Source organism: Pelecanus crispus, chromosome 2 (assembly GCF_030463565.1).
Source record: "Pelecanus crispus isolate bPelCri1 chromosome 2, bPelCri1.pri, whole genome shotgun sequence".
NCBI classification, from domain to species: domain Eukaryota; kingdom Metazoa; phylum Chordata; class Aves; order Pelecaniformes; family Pelecanidae; genus Pelecanus; species Pelecanus crispus.
In genome coordinates, this window is record NC_134644.1 from 19,249,208 (window position 1) to 19,267,934 (window position 18,727).

The 18,727-nt window shown below is 39.8% G+C and overlaps 1 protein-coding gene across 2 annotated transcripts in view; it reads right to left on the reverse strand.

Moving 5' to 3' along the window:
* Window positions 1–18,727, reverse strand: part of APBB1IP (amyloid beta precursor protein binding family B member 1 interacting protein) — a 73,591-nt gene that overhangs the window by 32,948 nt on the left and 21,916 nt on the right. For both annotated transcript variants that reach the window (XM_075705563.1, XM_075705562.1), the window contains exons 4-7: window positions 16,754–17,046; window positions 10,400–10,477; window positions 7,789–7,948; window positions 4,231–4,352 (exon numbers count right to left, since the gene is read on the reverse strand). In XM_075705563.1, the coding sequence (XP_075561678.1) occupies window positions 4,231–4,352; window positions 7,789–7,948; window positions 10,400–10,477; window positions 16,754–17,046 (653 nt within the window). The remainder of the gene's footprint in view (window positions 1–4,230; window positions 4,353–7,788; window positions 7,949–10,399; window positions 10,478–16,753; window positions 17,047–18,727) is intronic.

Consider the following 18,727-nt stretch of genomic DNA (forward strand, 5'->3'; position numbering starts at 1 on the left):
GGTGTTTTCAATAGTATCAAAGAACATGTCTGGTGGCATGTAAGCAAACCAAACTTGCATCATGGTAGAAACAGTAGCCTTAACTACTGCACTGCCAAACTCTCTGATTGGTGTTCTCTGTCTCTATATTCGTAAAAAAGAATTTCCTAAGTGAAACAGCACCTCTCTTGTAACTTTCATCTTTTTTCATACACAGCCCCATCCAAGCAGGAATGCAGCAGCTACTTGTCAGTACACAGCAAAAAATAGGTGTTCAAGGCAGCATCCTCCCCTGCTTTCCCTTCTGCTTAGCTTGTATTTTTGCTTTCAAGCTATTGAAACTGTTCTTCCCGAAGATCTGCAAGGTCCACAACAGCACAGATCAGACAGTGTGCAGCAAACAAGGCAGCTGCTCCATACTCATGACTATCTTCTTTCTGCAATGAGCACGCTCATCCAAACTGCACCCAGAATGAGGCAAGAACCGGCCAGTTCACATCCCATTTCAGCCCATTGCAACTGTGTACTAAGGGCAAAGCTCTTCTGAAGCCCCAAAAAATTAATTTTCAACTCTGTTTACTTGATTTTGTAATGTTTGAAGAAATCACCACAGCTGACACTTCATGCCTTGAGGATGATGGCCTTCATCGTCAAAGAGGGAGGAACATGGAACAAATGAAAGATGTACATAAGCTAGGATGCAGCTAACAGCAAAGCACCTAAAAGCTTTGAGCTTTAAGCTCATTAAAAGTCACTTGCAAAATGGTTCAAATGTGTAAAGACTGTTTCTGTGTTACAGTTCCAAAGCAGAAAAAGAAAAACATTTATTGAACTAGCATCTTCAACTTGAAACTATACCATGGTCTGAGACACACTAATAGAGAGAGAAATTAAGATTACGAAACAGTGGGAGTCCAGTGAAAAACACTTCCCTTTTCTCACTTCTTTCTGCATTTGCCAGCACACTCAATAATCAGGTTCCCTGCCACCCTTCTATGTTTCTTTCACTGGGTAACAGTGGAGACAAAAGAAAAACCTTGATTCATAAAGGTGGCTAAAGTGGTGAAAAACAAAAGCATCACCTGGTGGATACTAGCCCAATTTCACTGACGTCAAAATAAATATTCAAGCGTGGAACTCACTACAGCTGTCCTGTTATGAAAGACATTACAAATTCTTACTCCAGCTCCTTCTCACACTGTTTAGTATTCTTGCTTTTTGGAAGAAATAAAATGTCGATTCAGTGTATGGGTTCTCCATTAGAGGGTATAGCTCTTGCTTTTGGCTTACATATGAGGGAGCAGAAGCATAAAGTACTCACTGTACAGATTTTCATTAATTTTCATAAATACTGTCCAAAAATAATAAAAACCAAAAACCAAACACCACCACATGCATGCAATGTCACCTGCACTGTTTGAATTTATCCTGTCTGCTTGTAGCAGCAAAAGAGAAACACGGGAAATCAAAATCTATGTAAGCAAAAATCAAATACAGTGTTCTAAGAGCATGACCAGTATTTACAGTTAGGAGCTTAGATTCAGCTGCCCCTTACAAAAAACCCTGTTTAAATGAAGCAAAAGCATTTCCTAAATTTTTCTTTTCTTTAGAGTCTCTTTTAGCTGTGAATTATTCTTTGAGCTTTTTGAAAAGAGGTGTTGAGACCCAGCAACTTTTCCTTTCAAGAGTCAAGCACTGCATGACTCAACCACATGACAAAGCATCACCTTTCTATGTTATAAAGGTTTTCTTTATTTGCACGTGTACCAATATGTATTTTTGTTTCACTCTTTAGTCATAGACTTGTGACACTCCATCTCTGTAGATGAGTCACTGATGCCATTCAGGGAATGGTCTTTTACCGTAAGTTCCCTGGAGGGTAAATTATATCACGGTAAGGAAAGGACAAAAGTGTGCCCGTCTAAAATGTATTCCAAATACTTTAAAGAATTGTTTTCACAAACAAAGCTGCAGAAAAATATTAGAGAGCACTGCATGACAAGAATGACAATCTTCAAAAAAAGCCACTGGCATTAGTAAAGCAGCATGTTGCTAGCACAGACATAGAGGACAAATCCTGCATTTCAAAACCTCAGTTCTTCCTTAGAAAATGAAACACATTTAATTAATGTTGTTTAATCTGTACTAGGTATATAACTAGTTCACAGAAAGAAACAACGAATATTGACATAGGTCATAGACCTTCTCCAGAGGTCCACTTGTTTTAGCAATGCATCGGGACATCTTCATAATAAGATTTTTTTAAAGCATTTCATTGCATCAAACCTCTGTAATGAAAAACTTGTATCATTAATTTGTGTAAGAATAAATTGTAGGCACCTGGCCACCTTTGGAATTTGCCTCTTTTTTTCCCAGGAAAATATCTGCAAGTTACAAAACTGTGAGATCTCCACAGACAACCTCCAACAGAATGAGCACTAAGACAGACCAACAAGGAATCCAACTGCTGCTGCATTACCACCACTGGCTGTATCAAAAAAAGCATTCTGCAATTTCTGTACACACAAAATTAGTTTAGAAGGCAACCTTGACTGAGCTAGGAGGAGGAGGTTGAATATACTGAGAACACAGTATCAGAGCACTGGATTTCAGTTTCCGATTGGTTACACCACAGTTTCCGTACGTAGTTAGTTAGGTAATCATACACCCTGCCTGCTACCAACTCAGCATTTCCACTTGATTTACCTTTTCAGGGTCTCACTCCAGATCATGTATTTTACCATGTTTCATTATCTAGTGGGAGCTCTGTCTGTACAATACTGATTATTTTCTGCCAAAAAGACAAACCGCCGATATGACTGTACTATTCTGCCTGCCTCACAATGTTTGCATTTACTAAGCCTGACAGATGGTTGGACTTTATTACTGGCAAAATATTTCAATAGTGTGATAGCTGCAACTGATCCAGTTTCCTTAGGCTGTTCATTTTAGAGCTTATCACAGAGGGGCTGAAGCTCAAGGACTGCAGACATGTCCAGATCTAGCTCAGCATGTCCTGAGATGGGAGGACACAGCTACACTCTTACTCTGGTTTTGGTTTAGGTCATGTTTATTTCTGAAGTTCATTGCAATTAAAATGCCCAGAATCTTCATCAAAGATTTACGTCCTATGCGAGGTTCACAGCCTTGCCCTAAGCCACTTGCCCAAATAACACTACTAGTGTACAAATCAAATGTACAATCAAACCTCTGCTGCTGTATGTTTATATGCATTAGAAAGTATGGTATCTTGAGACATCATGTATGTTTTACTTCCAAACTTTGCTTTGCTGTTTCACATTAAAAATCAACATCAATCCATGTACACCGCAGGGTAAATTTTCTTTCCCTGACCGTGCATACTTGTTATGTCAATGAAGGAAACTTCCTCACTGCAGGTTTTATTTGAAACACTGGCTCATTCAAAAAAAAAAACTTCCTAATGAGCAGCTTGGTGAGATTTGCCGCTGAATTATATATTCAACTCATTTTTTCAGCAATGATGAAATGCTCGTTTTTCTCTTGCTGCCCTCAGGAACAAACCAGATGCTCAATGAGCTAACAGACCGCTGACAAGGGGAAAAGATCTAGTGTCCCAGAATCCATCAACTGTATGTGCTATGGTGTTTGTAAATACGGGTTTGACCACATATCACAAGAAATAAATCATTTGTGTATACACCTATCCTGAATAATTTGACACAATTCAGTGTGCAGACCCTCTTTTTACAAAGTTAGTGTGCACAAGTTACTCTTCACCCAATTCTTTTTCTTCTTCTTCCCAGTCTAAATGAAATCCAGACAAACTCCCTGTAGTACTCAGCATACGCTTTATGAAGTTTCACGTACAACTAGCAAAAACTGGACCTTCAAGAAAATGTTGATTTTCATCAGTAGAAATAGTGGAGAAACTGTAGCAATGACAAAGGCCAGGTTTTTACAGCTGTGCCATCTCACCCCAGTTCTGAAAGCTGTGCCTAAGCAACAGCTTGTAACGGTGGAGAACTACGGGTTTCATTTTTTACCACTGCAGATGGGACTGTAAAATAATATCAGAAAAGAACAGAAAGCACTAATTTTTTAAAAAATCCTTGCGTTCAACATTCTGGGGTTTTTTTTTGTTGAAAGTACAAGTTTTGCTTTCTCTAATTCAAAACTGACAGAGCTGAAAGCAAATTAATAATGCAACAGGCAGCATACAGACTAAATGACATAATTTTAGACTCTTATCCAAATACCATGTTAGCTTACCTGGGGATTTTTAAATAAAGCATATTTTTCACTTTTTTCCAAAAAAAGAATCTTATTCTCAGTGTCCCGAGTCCAGTCTGATAACACTTCAACAACATTTTCATGGTCTTCAAAAAACCTTTCTGGAGAAACAGAAAAGGTAATGTAAGACACTCAAACTCACTCCCCCCTCTCCTGAGGCTGCAGAAATTCCTGTGTAAGAATGTAATCATTATCTGATGTTCACTCAGAGCTGGACAGCCCAGCACTCTTTTCCACTGCACAGAAGGGAGCAAAACCACATGAAAAGAGTGTCATGTGGAAGGGCAAATCAGCTATAGAAGATGCCTTATGTAGCTCTGGCATGCTCCTGGATTCCTCCTGCATCTCTGTGCTGTTGCCCAAAGACTGCAAAGGATGGAAACAGTGACCCACTAGGAGTAAATGGTTACACCCGTGTCTCTCAACAGCTTTCTGCTTTTGTTTGCTTTTGTTTTTTAAGGTTTGCAGTACGATTGGAGGGGTTATATATTCACTTTGGCTACTGAATTGAAAAAAAAATAGTAAAAACTTATTTCCTTGTCTTTTTATTTATTGGAACAAATGAAAAATTGCTTTTTGCCAGCATGGAGAATTCTATGCACTGAAAATAAAATGTTTTGTTTCAAGCAACTATATTTAAAAACAGAAATAGCAAAAGAGAGGAAATAGGAAGACAGGCTGAGAACTGATCTGAAGATACAGTTTCACCCAGCATCTCTGTAGTTAAAAACCTCACCAGAGATGTGGGAGACCTAGTGTTAGTTCTCTCCCTTCCTGAGCTGATCTGAACCCAGATCCCCATCCCACGAAAGCCACAGGGTATGCTGAGGTTAGGCAACTCCAATCTCTTCTTCTGCCCCTTCACTTGTACAAAGTAGCTGAACAGTCACATGAACTCCCTTTGGAAGGAAAAGGAGCATAATTTGACAGGCAGTTTTGGAAGGACCCAAACTGCATTTTTCTACCAATTCAGTACTGGGGCAGGGAATTCACCCAGCTCCAATTTTCAGTATGATTTTGGCAGTTCCCTGGGAACAGCTGTACACCCATTTCAGTGGTCTGCGGTGATCACATCTTTCAACAGCCTAGATCGGCCTAGTATAAGAGGAGATAACAGAGCACATGTTTTGTAGGCTTTCTTTAACACTCCTTGTTACTTTTGACAAGGATTCAGTACATCCCATCAAAAGTATATTTTGTGAATTAGTTAAATTCACAAAATCAGATTAGCTTCAGGGCCAGTTCACATGTACACAGTAACTTTTAACAACACAAGCAACATAACACTTTTCATTTAGCAACTGATACTTCTGCAATGCACTGGAAATGTAAAGCACTACATAAAGCCCAAGAAACAGTTTGAAGGGTAAACAGTATCTTATAGTCCAGCATAGCCATAAAATAATTCTCAGGTTGTAACACTAGTTATTTAACACTAAATTTATTGCAAAATACATGCTGGTATGCACAGCCCAGTGTTATATCTCCATCTCACTACTGAGATTATTTGTGATATTTAACATGCAATTAATCTAAAACTGTATTTTATTTGCAATGATCGTCTTTCAAAATAACAGTATATATGATACTCTTGTCAAGGACCTTCTGATATAAAACTAGCTTGGACTTTCAGTTCAGCCTGAAACATTTGCTTCTTAAAGTAAACGTAATTTTATTCTCTTGAATACTAACGTGGAAAGCAGGCAGAAAGGGAAAGTGCAGGAAAGCCTGTCTTCCAACCATGCTGACAGTATTAGAGCTATCTAGAACTGCCAAGAAGTATACTGAAAAGAATAAGGAATAGTTCACATTGTTTTGATTTTGAACAAAATTAACTGCATGTTCCTGTGCACTGGAAGCAGAAGAAAGAATATGTAGCATTCCATCCATATCAAAATTCCCTTCTGCAAACAAAAAGGCTCCATTCCCAGCTGATTTGGACCTGGTGATAGACCTCTGCATCACGAGTTCATAGACTTTTCCTTTTTTCCTGAACCAGCTACTGATTTATTTCCTTTCCTACTCTTCTTCTGTCCTGGCTTTTAAAATAGTTTTTATTCATTATGAGAGTAATTACTTACTATACCAATACCTTAATGCTAACCCAAAGCATCTAGCATTAGTTGGGACTAAAGTAACACAAGTAATTTTTATTTAAAAAAAAGAAGTCTACTGATTAACCCCAATGTTTGTAGCACATGATGCCTTCAGTTTTAATTGTGTGATGGGGAATTCAAAATGTCTATCCAGATCATGAAGAAACACAAGTACATTCTTTTTAATGATTATGGAGATTCAGAAAACAATCTGTTTATATGCTGTCATCCTAACACTCAGAAACATTTGTCCAAGTCACACTAGACCAGAGGGAGCAACTTTCCAAGACAAGAAAACACTCTAAAATTATTCAAAGTGATATTTGTGACATTTCTAGAGTCTAATGACATTTCCAGTCTTTCCTTAGTTAAGATAAGCAGGTACAAAAGAATGCAGCAACGTTGCTTCATGTATCATCTTAATGGAGTAGAAAGAACAGATTAGTAGTTAATGTCTCTGCCATTCTTACAAGCAGATAAGTATCTCCTTACTCATGAGCAGTCAGGCTTTTTCCAGCTATTTTTACATTTCTTTGGTTTAGTTTAGCAGGATGATTATTCCTGGGGCTCTTTCAAAGCGCAATATTGATAATTAACTTTCTTTGTGCCTTTTTACATCTCTGCTAGGAGTCTGTAAACTGAGAATGCTAAAGGCTGTTTGACAATTTCCCATTTCTCTAGGTCAAATGCGACCTGGAAGAAAGTTGTGGCAATTTTGCTTTTCTTTTTGATGTGAATACCTTTGCAGCCTGGACAATAACAAGATTCTGAAATAACTCACAATTGGAGAATACTCCATTCTTAATCTGGCCTTGAAACCTTTTTGAAACAAAACTCATTAAGTTGCACTGATCGATACATAAGTTTTGCACAGCTGTTTCCTAGGGACCTGGGGGCCAGGTTAGTTACTTCCTAAATCATAAGGTACCACCAGCAGAGCTGCAGCCCCATCAGAGAGCAATATCCTGTTCACAACTACACTTAAGAAAACTACAAGTGAAAAAGCATTAGAAATTACTGAAACACTTCTCAGGCAGTCTTGTTTAATTACAACATTTGTTTGGCCAGTATGTAACAGCCTGCTGACAACACTTCAGCACTGCATCCTCCCTTCAAAGAGTAGATCTGAGTATTGGTGTGTTTGGGTCTGTCACTGCCTTGACAAACACAATGAAATTCACATGGTACCTTCACTTTGTGTAAAACAGAATAGTGGAAATGGTTGTGGGCAAGGAGCCTACAGCACAGACAAATGGAAGACTCAATTCTACAGCAAGAACAGCACAAGTACATTCCTGCAGCATCCCTCAGCTTAGAGACTGCAATGTTCCAACACTAGTAGACACACGGGCAGGAGAAATGTTATTAATTATCTTTTCAAGATTACCAGTAGCATAACACTATATCTATTTGCTATATGCTCTGCCACTATGCCACTTACCAATTTGCAGCTCTGGGTACATTTCATACAGACACCAGTCCACGTTGCAGTCGCAATGGGTTTTCTCAAAAAGATTGTCCAAAACATCCCGTGTCACCTGACGCTCATCCACCATTAGTGACTTTGTGCTGTTATCATACATGTGCACCTTGACAACAAGCTGAGTACAGAGTCACAGAAGAGTCAGTTAAATTCAGAAAAGGCTAGTCTGAATCTGCTAACACAGATAAGAAAAATTAAGGCTGAAGGTTATTACTGATTCAAAGGCACCCTGTCCCACAGTAAGCTGAGGGAATAAAACAGCTTGGAAGCTTTCACATTATATTGCCACCAAAATAAAGACCTTTTCTCAAAAAGGAAATTGAACCTTGTCCTGTGCATGACTTCAGGAAAGGTGAAATCGCTAGGGAGAAAAAGCAGAAGTTAATCTCTTCTCTAAATCTACTAGATGTGCAATTAAGGAAAATGCTTGATAGGGAAACCAAGTACAAAAGGACAGAATATCCTTAATGCAAGCTAGAAATGTGGAAAGTTTAGTTTTAAATGAGAAAAAGAATGGAAGAATCTAGAATCTTGCCATGCCAACAGACTAACCTGAAATCAGATTGTACTAAGATGGGCAGTAGTCCAACACCCATCAACAGGAAAAGAGATTAATTACTTATATTGACAAATTAACCTAATACACTAATTATTTCTTCATATTGTGACGTATCTGTTAAATGAGAAACAGCGTGCACTTTTTTTCAGAGAGGAACGATGCAAGAAAATGCTGAAGTACATAAAAGTGATGAAGAACTGCAAATACGTTATAAGGAAAGTACTTAAAATACTCCATTAGTTGTGAAAACAGAAGAAAAACTGCCTACAGGATCTGTACATGGAAACTGGAACTAAACTGGTGAGTTGGGAGGACTTGTTTAAATAGCTCCTTATTTTAAAATGTGTGCATAAGAAGCTTTGGTACTATAGAGACAATCTCTGTTAAGGATCAGGTAGAAGCAGACAGTGATGATCCCCAAGAGAAAATCTACACTATCTCTGAAAAGTAAAAGCAAACGTAACAAAAAACCCGAACTTGCTTTGATTCCAGCCCTTCTAAGTAACTTCCTCTCTAAAATAAGCAACTGAGCCGTAGTGCAGATTATAGAGAAACAGAAATGTTGTACATGCATAATCTACAACATATCTGGGGCAAAAAGGGTATTTTTGTCTGGTTATAGTTGACTGCTCAGAACATGTGTGCAGCTTCCATCTTCACAGAATCACAGAACGGTTGAGACTGGAAGGCACCTCTGGAGGTCATCTGGTCCAATCCCCTGCTCAACCAGGGCCATCTACAGCCCATTGTCCAGGACCCTGTCCAGATGGCTTTTGAGTATCTCCAAGGAGGGAGACTCCACAACCTCCCCGGGAAACCTGCGCCAGGGCCTTATCCCATGGGACTCTTCCAAGCAGAACTCTGAAGAAGCCAAAGTCTGCTCTCCTGAAGTCCAGGGCTGTGAGCTTGCTTTTCACCGTCCTCCCTGGCTTCTGCCCTCCACTTTTGGTAAAAGAGAGAGGACCAGTTTTCTTGACAATTATTTAGTCAATTTAGAATTCAAGAATGACATGGTAATTTCATTATAGTGACATAGCCACAAGAAGATTAAGGCTTACTTCTACTCTATGGTTCCAAATATTCAGGGTGGGGAAAAAAAAAGTGAAAAAAAAAGAAGTCTTCAAAATAAATGTTTCCTTACAAAGGAGAATTGCTAACGTTGCAACGAAAAGAGGGTGACCAATGAGCAGTCATAAGCTATAGAGCTTTCCAAAGACAACACTGGTGAAATCCTCCCAACACATTCTCTCAGAAGTAGCATTTGTACATGAACATAAAATGTTCTGTGGGAACCATCTCAAGTCTGGACACCCCCAAGTTTATTGGAAGCTTCAATTCTTCTTGGAAGCTCTGATCTCCAGCACTTCCCATCTCCTATTTGAGAAAGGCTGAAAGGTCATGACCGTTTTTAGTTCACATCCATTTTTCAGTTACTGAATATCTGCAGCTTCTGTTGAGTTCAGCTGGAACACTAGCTTAGGATGAGTGGGCATAATTACATGACACACTGCAGCACTGTGCAGACACTGTCTGGAAGCTTTCTAATTTGTTAGTCTAAAATAATTTCTATTCTCCTTGTACATTACTACACTGCTGCGAAAAGATTTAGCAAGACGACCCTCATTAATTTAATTGGGATTAGCTAAATCCACATCCACTGTAGAAGAAAAGTTTAATACTTCTGGAATCAGCACAGCATAAGTAAGCAACATTTTTACATACATTCCACTTTCTCTAAAACAACTGAACAGTGCACTTTGCCCCAACATTGGAAAAAAAAGAGGCAGAGCCTTCCAAGTCCTCTAAAAAATATGTCCCTCAGAGGCAGCATTCTCCTGGAAACTTCTCTTCAGGCAGATGACAAGACAGCTCCACAGAATATCTTTAGATGAATCAAGTTACAGACAAAATATGAAAAAGCCTAACGATTTTATTAAGAACTTTATTATTGAGAAGAATTATAATAGATACTTAGCTGTTATGGTAGCTCTTCATTATTTTAAGGCTCACCTTTTTAACTTTGGCTTCCTTCAGTTTCTCCAGTGCAAGTTTAATCTTGTCAGCTTTAGCCTGTGCTTCTTGTTCCTCCTGAAAAGACACAAGATATTTGGTATACTTCTTGTTAAGGCCAGCAGTTTATGTTTACTTGAAAAGAGTTGTTTCTTGTTATTTATATCCAGAACATAAAGCCTGTCATAGCTAATGTCCTCCAGCCAAAGCTTTGATTTACAAGTCCAGCGATTCCTTTTGTTGCCCAGGCATACAGCTCTTACATGATCTGTTCCTCAAATGCTACAGGAATGCCTGAAAACTGGACTCTTCTACATTTTGATATGGGGTACAGCTGGTAGAAGAGAGAAGATGAAGGAACATATAGCCTGAATGAAACAGCACTGTGGATGCAGCCGCTTGGAAGAAAACTCACCTCTCATTAGGGTTAAGAGAATTAGAGTTTTTAGGACCTTACTGAAAACTTGGCTTGCAATTATACCACCTAAAATTTTACACTTTCTGTTAAGTACATTAATTTACTTGAATTCTTTCACTTGCCACATACAAGCTCTTACTGCACACATACTTACTGAGAGAAACACCTCCTTAAATTGGATGATACCATAGCTTTTTATTCTAGTAACGGACCTATTCATATTAACACAGGCACAGTTAGAGCACTCAAGTTCATTCCAGCTTTTGCTGAATGCCACAGTAAGGTTCCTAAAAATCCCAGTATCACCCGGCTCTTCTTTTACGAAGCAGCTGTATCAATATCAAGACTCTCTCTTAATATCAGTGAGGTTTGTGATCCAAGAAGACTCTGGACCCCCAGCTGCTGAGAGTTTTAGGTACACGTACCAGATGCCAGTGCCTACTGTTGCCTCTGTGACTGGTGTATACATTGCGACCACTTCTTTTTGCCATCTATCTTCCAGTAGTCTCCCCGAGTCACACACAGAGTTGGAAAAGTACATTTCGGACAGCAAGTAACCGTGGTTCCTGGGGCTGCCTTGCACTGTTAGTACTACTGGAGGTTTTGGTTTCCTTCCCACTTTAAATCCTTGCTCTCCTGTCCTGGTTTCAGCTGGGATAGAGTTAATTTTATTCCTAGTAGCTGGACTGTGCTGTGTTTTGGATATGAGAATAATGCTGATAATACACTGATGTTGCTAAGCTGTTGCTAAGTACTGCTTACGCTAGTCAATGATGTTTTCAGCTTCCCATGCTCTGCCAGGTGCACAAGAAGCTGGGAGGGGGCACAGCCAGGACAGCTGACCCAAACTGGCCAAAGGGCTATTCCATACCATATGACGTCATGCTCAGCATATAAACTGGGGGGAGTTGGCCACGGGCAGCGATTGCTGCTTGGGGACAGGTTGGGCATCAGTCAGTGGGTGGTGAGCAGTTGTTTTTCCTGGGTTTTGTTCCTCTTTCTGTTGTTTTCCTTTTCACTACATTTTTTTATTATATTATCATCATCATCATTGTTATCGTTATTATTGCTATCATTATAATTGTTATCATTACAATTGTTATTATTTTATTTTATTTCAATTGTTAAACTGTTCTCATCTCAACCCACAAGTTTTCTAACTTTTGCTCTTCCAATTCTCTCCCCCACCCTACTGGGGCGGGGGGGGAGGGTGAGCAAGTAGCTGTGTAATGCTTAGTTACCAGTTGGGGTTAAACCACGACACCACCCCTACCGAAAACTGTCTTGTCTTTGCTTTCTTGCCTCTCTGCTGATTTTCACTGTCCCTGTTGCGCTCTCTCACTTCTGCAGTTTCCTTTGTTTTAAAGGGGTAGGATTTCGTGCTATGGTACTCACAGGCACATCCAACTTCAGTCAACGACTGTGGGAGAAAGTTCCTGCCCTGCTTCCACAGAAGATTTTTCTCTGTGTTACCTTCAGCCTCCATTTTCTACCCTGAAGTCGTAATTTTAGTGGTCTTTGGCACTTGCAAGAAACTAGACCTAACTAAGCATTGCCACCACCTCCTTCTTAAAGGGATATCATAGATTCATAGCAAAAAAAGGAGCTGAGAAGGTTATCTTATTCATCCCAAGGTTTGAGGCAGGTTCAACCTTAACTAAAGTACTCCTGACTGATATCACTCTTGCTGAACTAGACATCTTTTGTTCTATCACTGCTTCCCCTGGATACTAGCATACTTTAGGATGTCAAAAATACAAGGTGAGGTGTGCAACCTGAAAGAGATGGCTTCAAACATGTTTGCTGTTGTCAAATTCTCCACTATAAATACCAGGCAATCAGTTAAAAAATGTCTTTTTTTTATTCCACAGGTATGGAAATTTGCATTGCTACAGCTCAGAGATGCTTAACTTCAAGAATCCAAAAACAGCTTTTGTAGCTGAACAGCAGCTATTGGACAAAAGTGGCTTTTGCAGTAAGGCTGACTGTTCTACAGAAGGAAGAGCATGCAGCCTCTCACACTATGGCCCTCCCCTTACCATCTCAAAACACCCCTGTTTGGGAAGCAGGAAAAGCACTTTAACCAAAGTGGTTGAGTGTGGTGCAGGCAGGCTTTCCGCTGAAAATTTTAGGCAGGTATAACCTGGGCTTCACCTGCATGTGACCCGTGTTGAACAGAGTTCGCACATTGTACAAGCCTGTGCAACAGAGCTCTCACCTGAGAGCCTTCATGTTTTCATAACCTGTGTCTTAATGTAGAAAAAGGAAATGATGCAAAGTAAATAAGCTATCAGATGCCAAATTTTAGCACTGTTAAAGAAATGCTTTGACAGGCTAAAAGATTTGTTTTCCCACTACAGTATCATCACCACGTTTTCTGGATCTTCAAACAGGAGCACATAAAAGTCATCCAGATAATGTCATAGAAAATGTAGTAGACTTATTTAGCTTAAGGACAGTTTTAAAAAGAAATGCCAGAGTCGATGGGAACTTACGAGAAAGCTCTATGCTTCCCTCAAAGAAAGGCTGTACTTCTTAATTTTGGCACACTTAAAGGTTAGAGAATAGAGTCTTAGTATCGCAGGTGCATTGGGAATAATTAACACTATTCTTATTTGACTACAGACAACCAGAAGTGTTAAAACGTCAGCCTTGATTGGCTCAAGAATCATTTATGAAGAATCCTGGCTAACAGGAATGTGGATTTTGATGAAACAAAATACACTCCATTTACAGCTGCATTTCATTCTACCGAGCAGAAATGTCATGTCAAAGCAAATACTAACCAAGACAGTAAATACTAATTTGAAATAATTTCTTTCCATATTAATTTTAAATGGTTATTACCTCCATCATTCACACTGCAACTTGTGTAATAGCCCTATAGGCAATTTGTTCACAGTGAGCCACACAATGGGTATGCCATCAGTATTTGAATACAACCTGTATCAGAAAATAAGACAAGGGCTGTGGGAGAAAGCAGAACCAGTGCCTTAATGAGGAAAACTACTGCAGACAGATTCCTTAGAAATGCCTCTACCTCCTGTTCCCATCCTTCTCTGCCCTCTCCCTGTATCTGGAAAGAGACCAGAGAACACTGCTGGAAATTTAACTCAGCACACAATCTCAAAGGAACACTTTAATTGAGGGAGACAGAAGTGACTTCCAGCTACCTTTTTGCATACAGAATTCCAGTTGTGTTTAGCAAATATATCCTCTTTTCACTCTGAAATCTTGTTTGACCCTCAGGTAATGCAGGATGCCAGCTAACAGAATTAGCTCAGTACAAGACTCAAGGGAAAGAACTGTACAGCACTGTTGATTTCAGTGAGCTTTAGATCACAGGATCATAAAAGCGCTGGTTGGGAGAGAGGTCTGTAGTCTGGCTTCCTGCCCAAAGCAAGACTGTCACCAACACTAGATCAGGTCAGTCACGATTTTGCCTGGCAAAGTTTGGAAAACCTCCAAAGAAAGAGAATTTGTGATCTCTCTGGGTCACCTGTTCCAGCGCTACACGACTGCCTGAAATGGAAAAGGTTTTCCTAATGTCCTGTCTGAAATTACAAAGCTACAACATGTAGCTGTTGCCCCTTGTTATATGACCTAACACTACCACAGAGAATTCGGTTCCACCAGCTTTGCAGCTACCCTTCAGTTTTAGGTATTTTTAGGCTGTCATTAGATCACTCCCCAGCCTCCTCTGTCAGACTAAACAAGCCCAGCTCCCTCAGCCTGTCCTCGCTGGCCCCTGGCCATCCCAGTAGCTCTCTGCTGGACACTCCAGTATCTCCACATCCAGAACAAGGTGCAGTATTCCAGGTGTGGCCTCACCAGTGCCAAGAGAAAGGAATAATGGCTCCCTCAGCCTGCTGGCCATGCTCTTCCAAACACAGGCCAGTTTCCCGTACTGAGATGACCTTGGACTCACGGTTCTTATTCCATGTGGCATCCACCAGGATGCCATCTCCTTTTCAGGAGGGCTGCTGCTCAGCCTGTCGCCTCCCAAACTGTGCAAATGCATGGGGTTATTCCACTCCAGGTGCAGGACCTTGTACCTTGCTGGGTTTCTGAGGGTTTTGCTGGCCCAGTCCTCACGTTTCTCAAGGTCCCCCTGCACTGAAGTTCTGCCACTCATCTTGTCAGTCAGTGCCCTTACTTAAAAGCACGTTCAGCACATCTGCAGATGATTTTTTTTGTCATCACTCAGGTCACAGATGAAAATGTTGAAGAATACAAGCCCCAACGTTGATCCCGCTTGTTACCAGCAGGCAAACCATTGACTACTACCCCTTGAGTCTGGCAGTTTGGCCAATCTCAGCCCACCTAACCAGCTACCCTTCCAGACCATACTTCCTGAGTTTCCAACCCAGACTATTTAGAAGCTTGGTACTTCCTTAAAGGTCATGAGTCTAAATCAAGATGGGGACATGTTTGTAGGACAATGGATAGAACTTACCTTGACAGCATCTCTTCTATATCAATTATACTAGTTAAATAAAATACTTCAGCTTCTGAAGCTGTCTAGCTGCTGTTTTTGCAAACATTGATATTCCTCTAAGATAGGAAGTTAACTATTATCTTTGAGATACAGAAAAATGGTGGTTCCTCCCACATGTTTACAACTTTCACTGTTCAAACAGCACTGAAAGGTCCTATGCACCAAATGAAGCTTTGTCCAGTGAATCACTATTTGTATAATCAGAAAAGTCCTCTTCCTACCAAATTTTCTGTTCCTTTTGCTAAATATGTCTGCTGTATGATGCTAAACACAGGGGCAGCAGTGATGTTGAGGTGATTCATATTCAGTTTGTGTGGACTTTTAATCTGCAATGAATTGCCTATGGTTTTAAGCAAAACTGACCAGTGCAGTTCCACATGGGCTGACAGAGCACTTTTCACATTCCCTAACATCTTTCCATTCCCTAAATGTAAACACCTTCTCTCAGTCATAGCGACTATGCATATGAATACTGAAAGAGATACTTTTAGATCTTTCATCATTTCAGATTCATGTTTTTTGGGCTGCATCACTCTTCTAATGCACGTACTCTCCCTATAAGGCTGTCACAGGGCAGAATTCTTACATTATCTCCCTCTCCACAACCTCATGTCAAAGAAATGAACTTCAAATGCTTCTACTAGAAATATCACATTTGATTTCAGTTGTTAAGACAGCTCTGCAAGAAACACAAACATGTGCTAAGTCTGAAATTCCAGTGTACAGGTAAGGCAATTGTTTATAAATAGTACCTACTGATAACTTTGGCACCTCCTAAGTAAAAAGCATTTGTCCCATATTGCAGATGGTCTTCATTACTTCCCTTCAAAGGCAAGACCAAGAAGAGCAGAGTGATTCTGTGTTGGGATTAGCAGAGGTACTTCTTGTGCTCAGCCTTGCACCCAGTCTCCTAGCAAATGCCGAGTTTCACACAACTGAATAGCTTTTCCTATGGCAAGAAATCAGTTAGGCCAGGGATGGATCTGGGAAACATCCACAGCACTGTCTCATCAGTACCAATAACACAGGCTGCAATGAACAAACGCAGTGACATCTTCACAAAATGGTGGAATCTTTGGCCATGCTTTGCACTGATGCCAAAGCCAAGTTCTCTATGAGAAGGTATTAACTGATCAGCGCTTATTAAAAAAATTCAGTGACAAGTTTTCAGTTACCGTAAACCATTTACAATGATTTATGCCTGTCTTGGGCTATCAAAATGATGATTAGGAAGGCGAAGAAATGGGCAATAGGTCAAGGAACAGGCAGAAATTGCTGAGCCCACAATAAAAGAAAACTCTCACTCCACAGTTCATGCATGTTTCATCATTGCAAGATGTTTCTACCTGCGATATCCACTGTTGTTCCAATGCCAAATACCACTTGCAAAATTACAAGAACTATCGAACACTTAGAACAAGGTTCCACCCAGGCTTACCTGGGTGAGTGGCTCAGGTGGAGGTGGTGGTGGCGGTGGTGGTAGGTCTAAACCAGGGTCTGGAGGTGGAGGGGGCAAGTCGTCCCCAAACCGTCCAGTAATGGTAACATAGGGACTTGCTTTAGAATAAATGTCACTATCCAAGCCTGTTGAAGGCTGAGTGACTGTACTTTGATGGTTGCCAGAAGTTGTTTTCTGCACTTGTAAAGTTTGCTGTTCAACATCATTTAAGTCTGCTACAAGATCAGCCATTAAAGCATCCAGGTCTTTGTCCTCTAGAGCACTTAGGGATTCTGTAAAGAAAACCACAAAATGTGTCAGAGTGAGTGCAATGCAAAACACTGTTTCCAGTTCAGTGGAGATTAAATTGCAGAAGGCATGGTTACTGTAAGATATAAACGTTATGGAAAAGGAAACAACATTTTAAATGGGTTCAAGAAACAAATGTGTTTTAGGAACAGCCATTAATCTGGTCATACTGAAGTTCAGAGTACAAGGAACTCTATGAATACACAGGAAGCTTCACTTTCAGTGATACAGTCTCAGGTCCTTATGATGTTATGAAACCTGGCCCTCATCCAGCAAGGTTCTGGTTGATTAGTGATATGGATGCAAGAAATTCCACTATCTCCCATTAGCCTGCTTACTTAAGTTAAGTACATACATAAATGCTTAGCAAGTTTCAGTATAGCACACAACAAACCATGTTACTGAGGCCTAGATCAAGAATATCTTCATATATTACTACTAGTCTACAACTCTAAAATTAACATGAAGCAGAACTCAGAAGAGTTCTAAGACACAAGAAATTGTATGGTACCATTTGTAGCACATCAGTAATTGTGTGATCAACATCTGTGACATACCTCAGGTAATATGCAGGGGTTTGAGGATTCTTTATGCAAAGAACAAACAAGACAGTCTCTTTTCAAAAGCATCCTATCAACTAGATAGAAATACTGTAACTTTTGCGTTCTGTCTTCTACCCTGTCAGAGTATAAGATAAAATCCTACACTGGAACTTCATATACAATTTCTTCTTTGGTTGTTTGAACTAGCCACAGTATAAGAGAACCTGCGGAATAACATCGTGTATCATGATTTAGCTTTCTAGAAGAGAAGGGTTCTTTAAGAACCAACAGACTCAGTGGTTTAAACCTCTTTGAAGAGTCTAGTTAAAAAAAAAAAAAATCACAAAATGGGAAAGCTTTAAGTGGGATTTTGGAAAGGGATGGAGAGCTCAAAAATGCTAGTATAGTCCAACAAAGAATAGAACATTCATCAGACTAAGTGTGAACATGTCACTAGACTGTCTCACTTTATTCTGCTTTACCTGTTATGCTAATAGAGTATTTTCATAAGATTTTCTTTTCAGTGGGAAAGTTGGCTTATGATTCTCTCTATTTAAATACCTCTACCCACTTTGCTGGTAGAGGCATTAGGTAGCTTAATAGTGAACTGATTCTGGGACAAAAACACAGGTTAAAACCAACTCTGGCAAATGCAAACAACCAGCTCCCCGTAAAAAGAAAAAAAAAAAAAAACAAAACACAAACAACACTAAAGGGAGGGTTCTTTTTTTAAACTTGGATAAATTCCCTTATTCGGTTCATCACAGAGCCTCAACAAGCAGCAGTACATAGAAAAGTGACAGTGCAGACCAGAATGAGAATAAGCAATGTAAAGTGGAAGCAGTTGAAGCCGATACTTCCACTGGATAAAAATGCTTATGCAGCTCTGACCTCACACTGAGGAACTTCGTCTTCTATTAAGTTAAATCTTTACATAAAGAAGGTTGCATTTTAGAAAGTTATTTGGGGGACTTCTCATTTTTGTTTTCCTCTACACTCAGACATTTTAAAAAGTCTGACTCCTATATAAGACTGAGCAATGTCCCTTTAAAAAAAATTTCACCCCTTTGAAGTTTCCTAAATTGAGACACACAAACATACCTCCCCCTCCAGCAAACCGTTT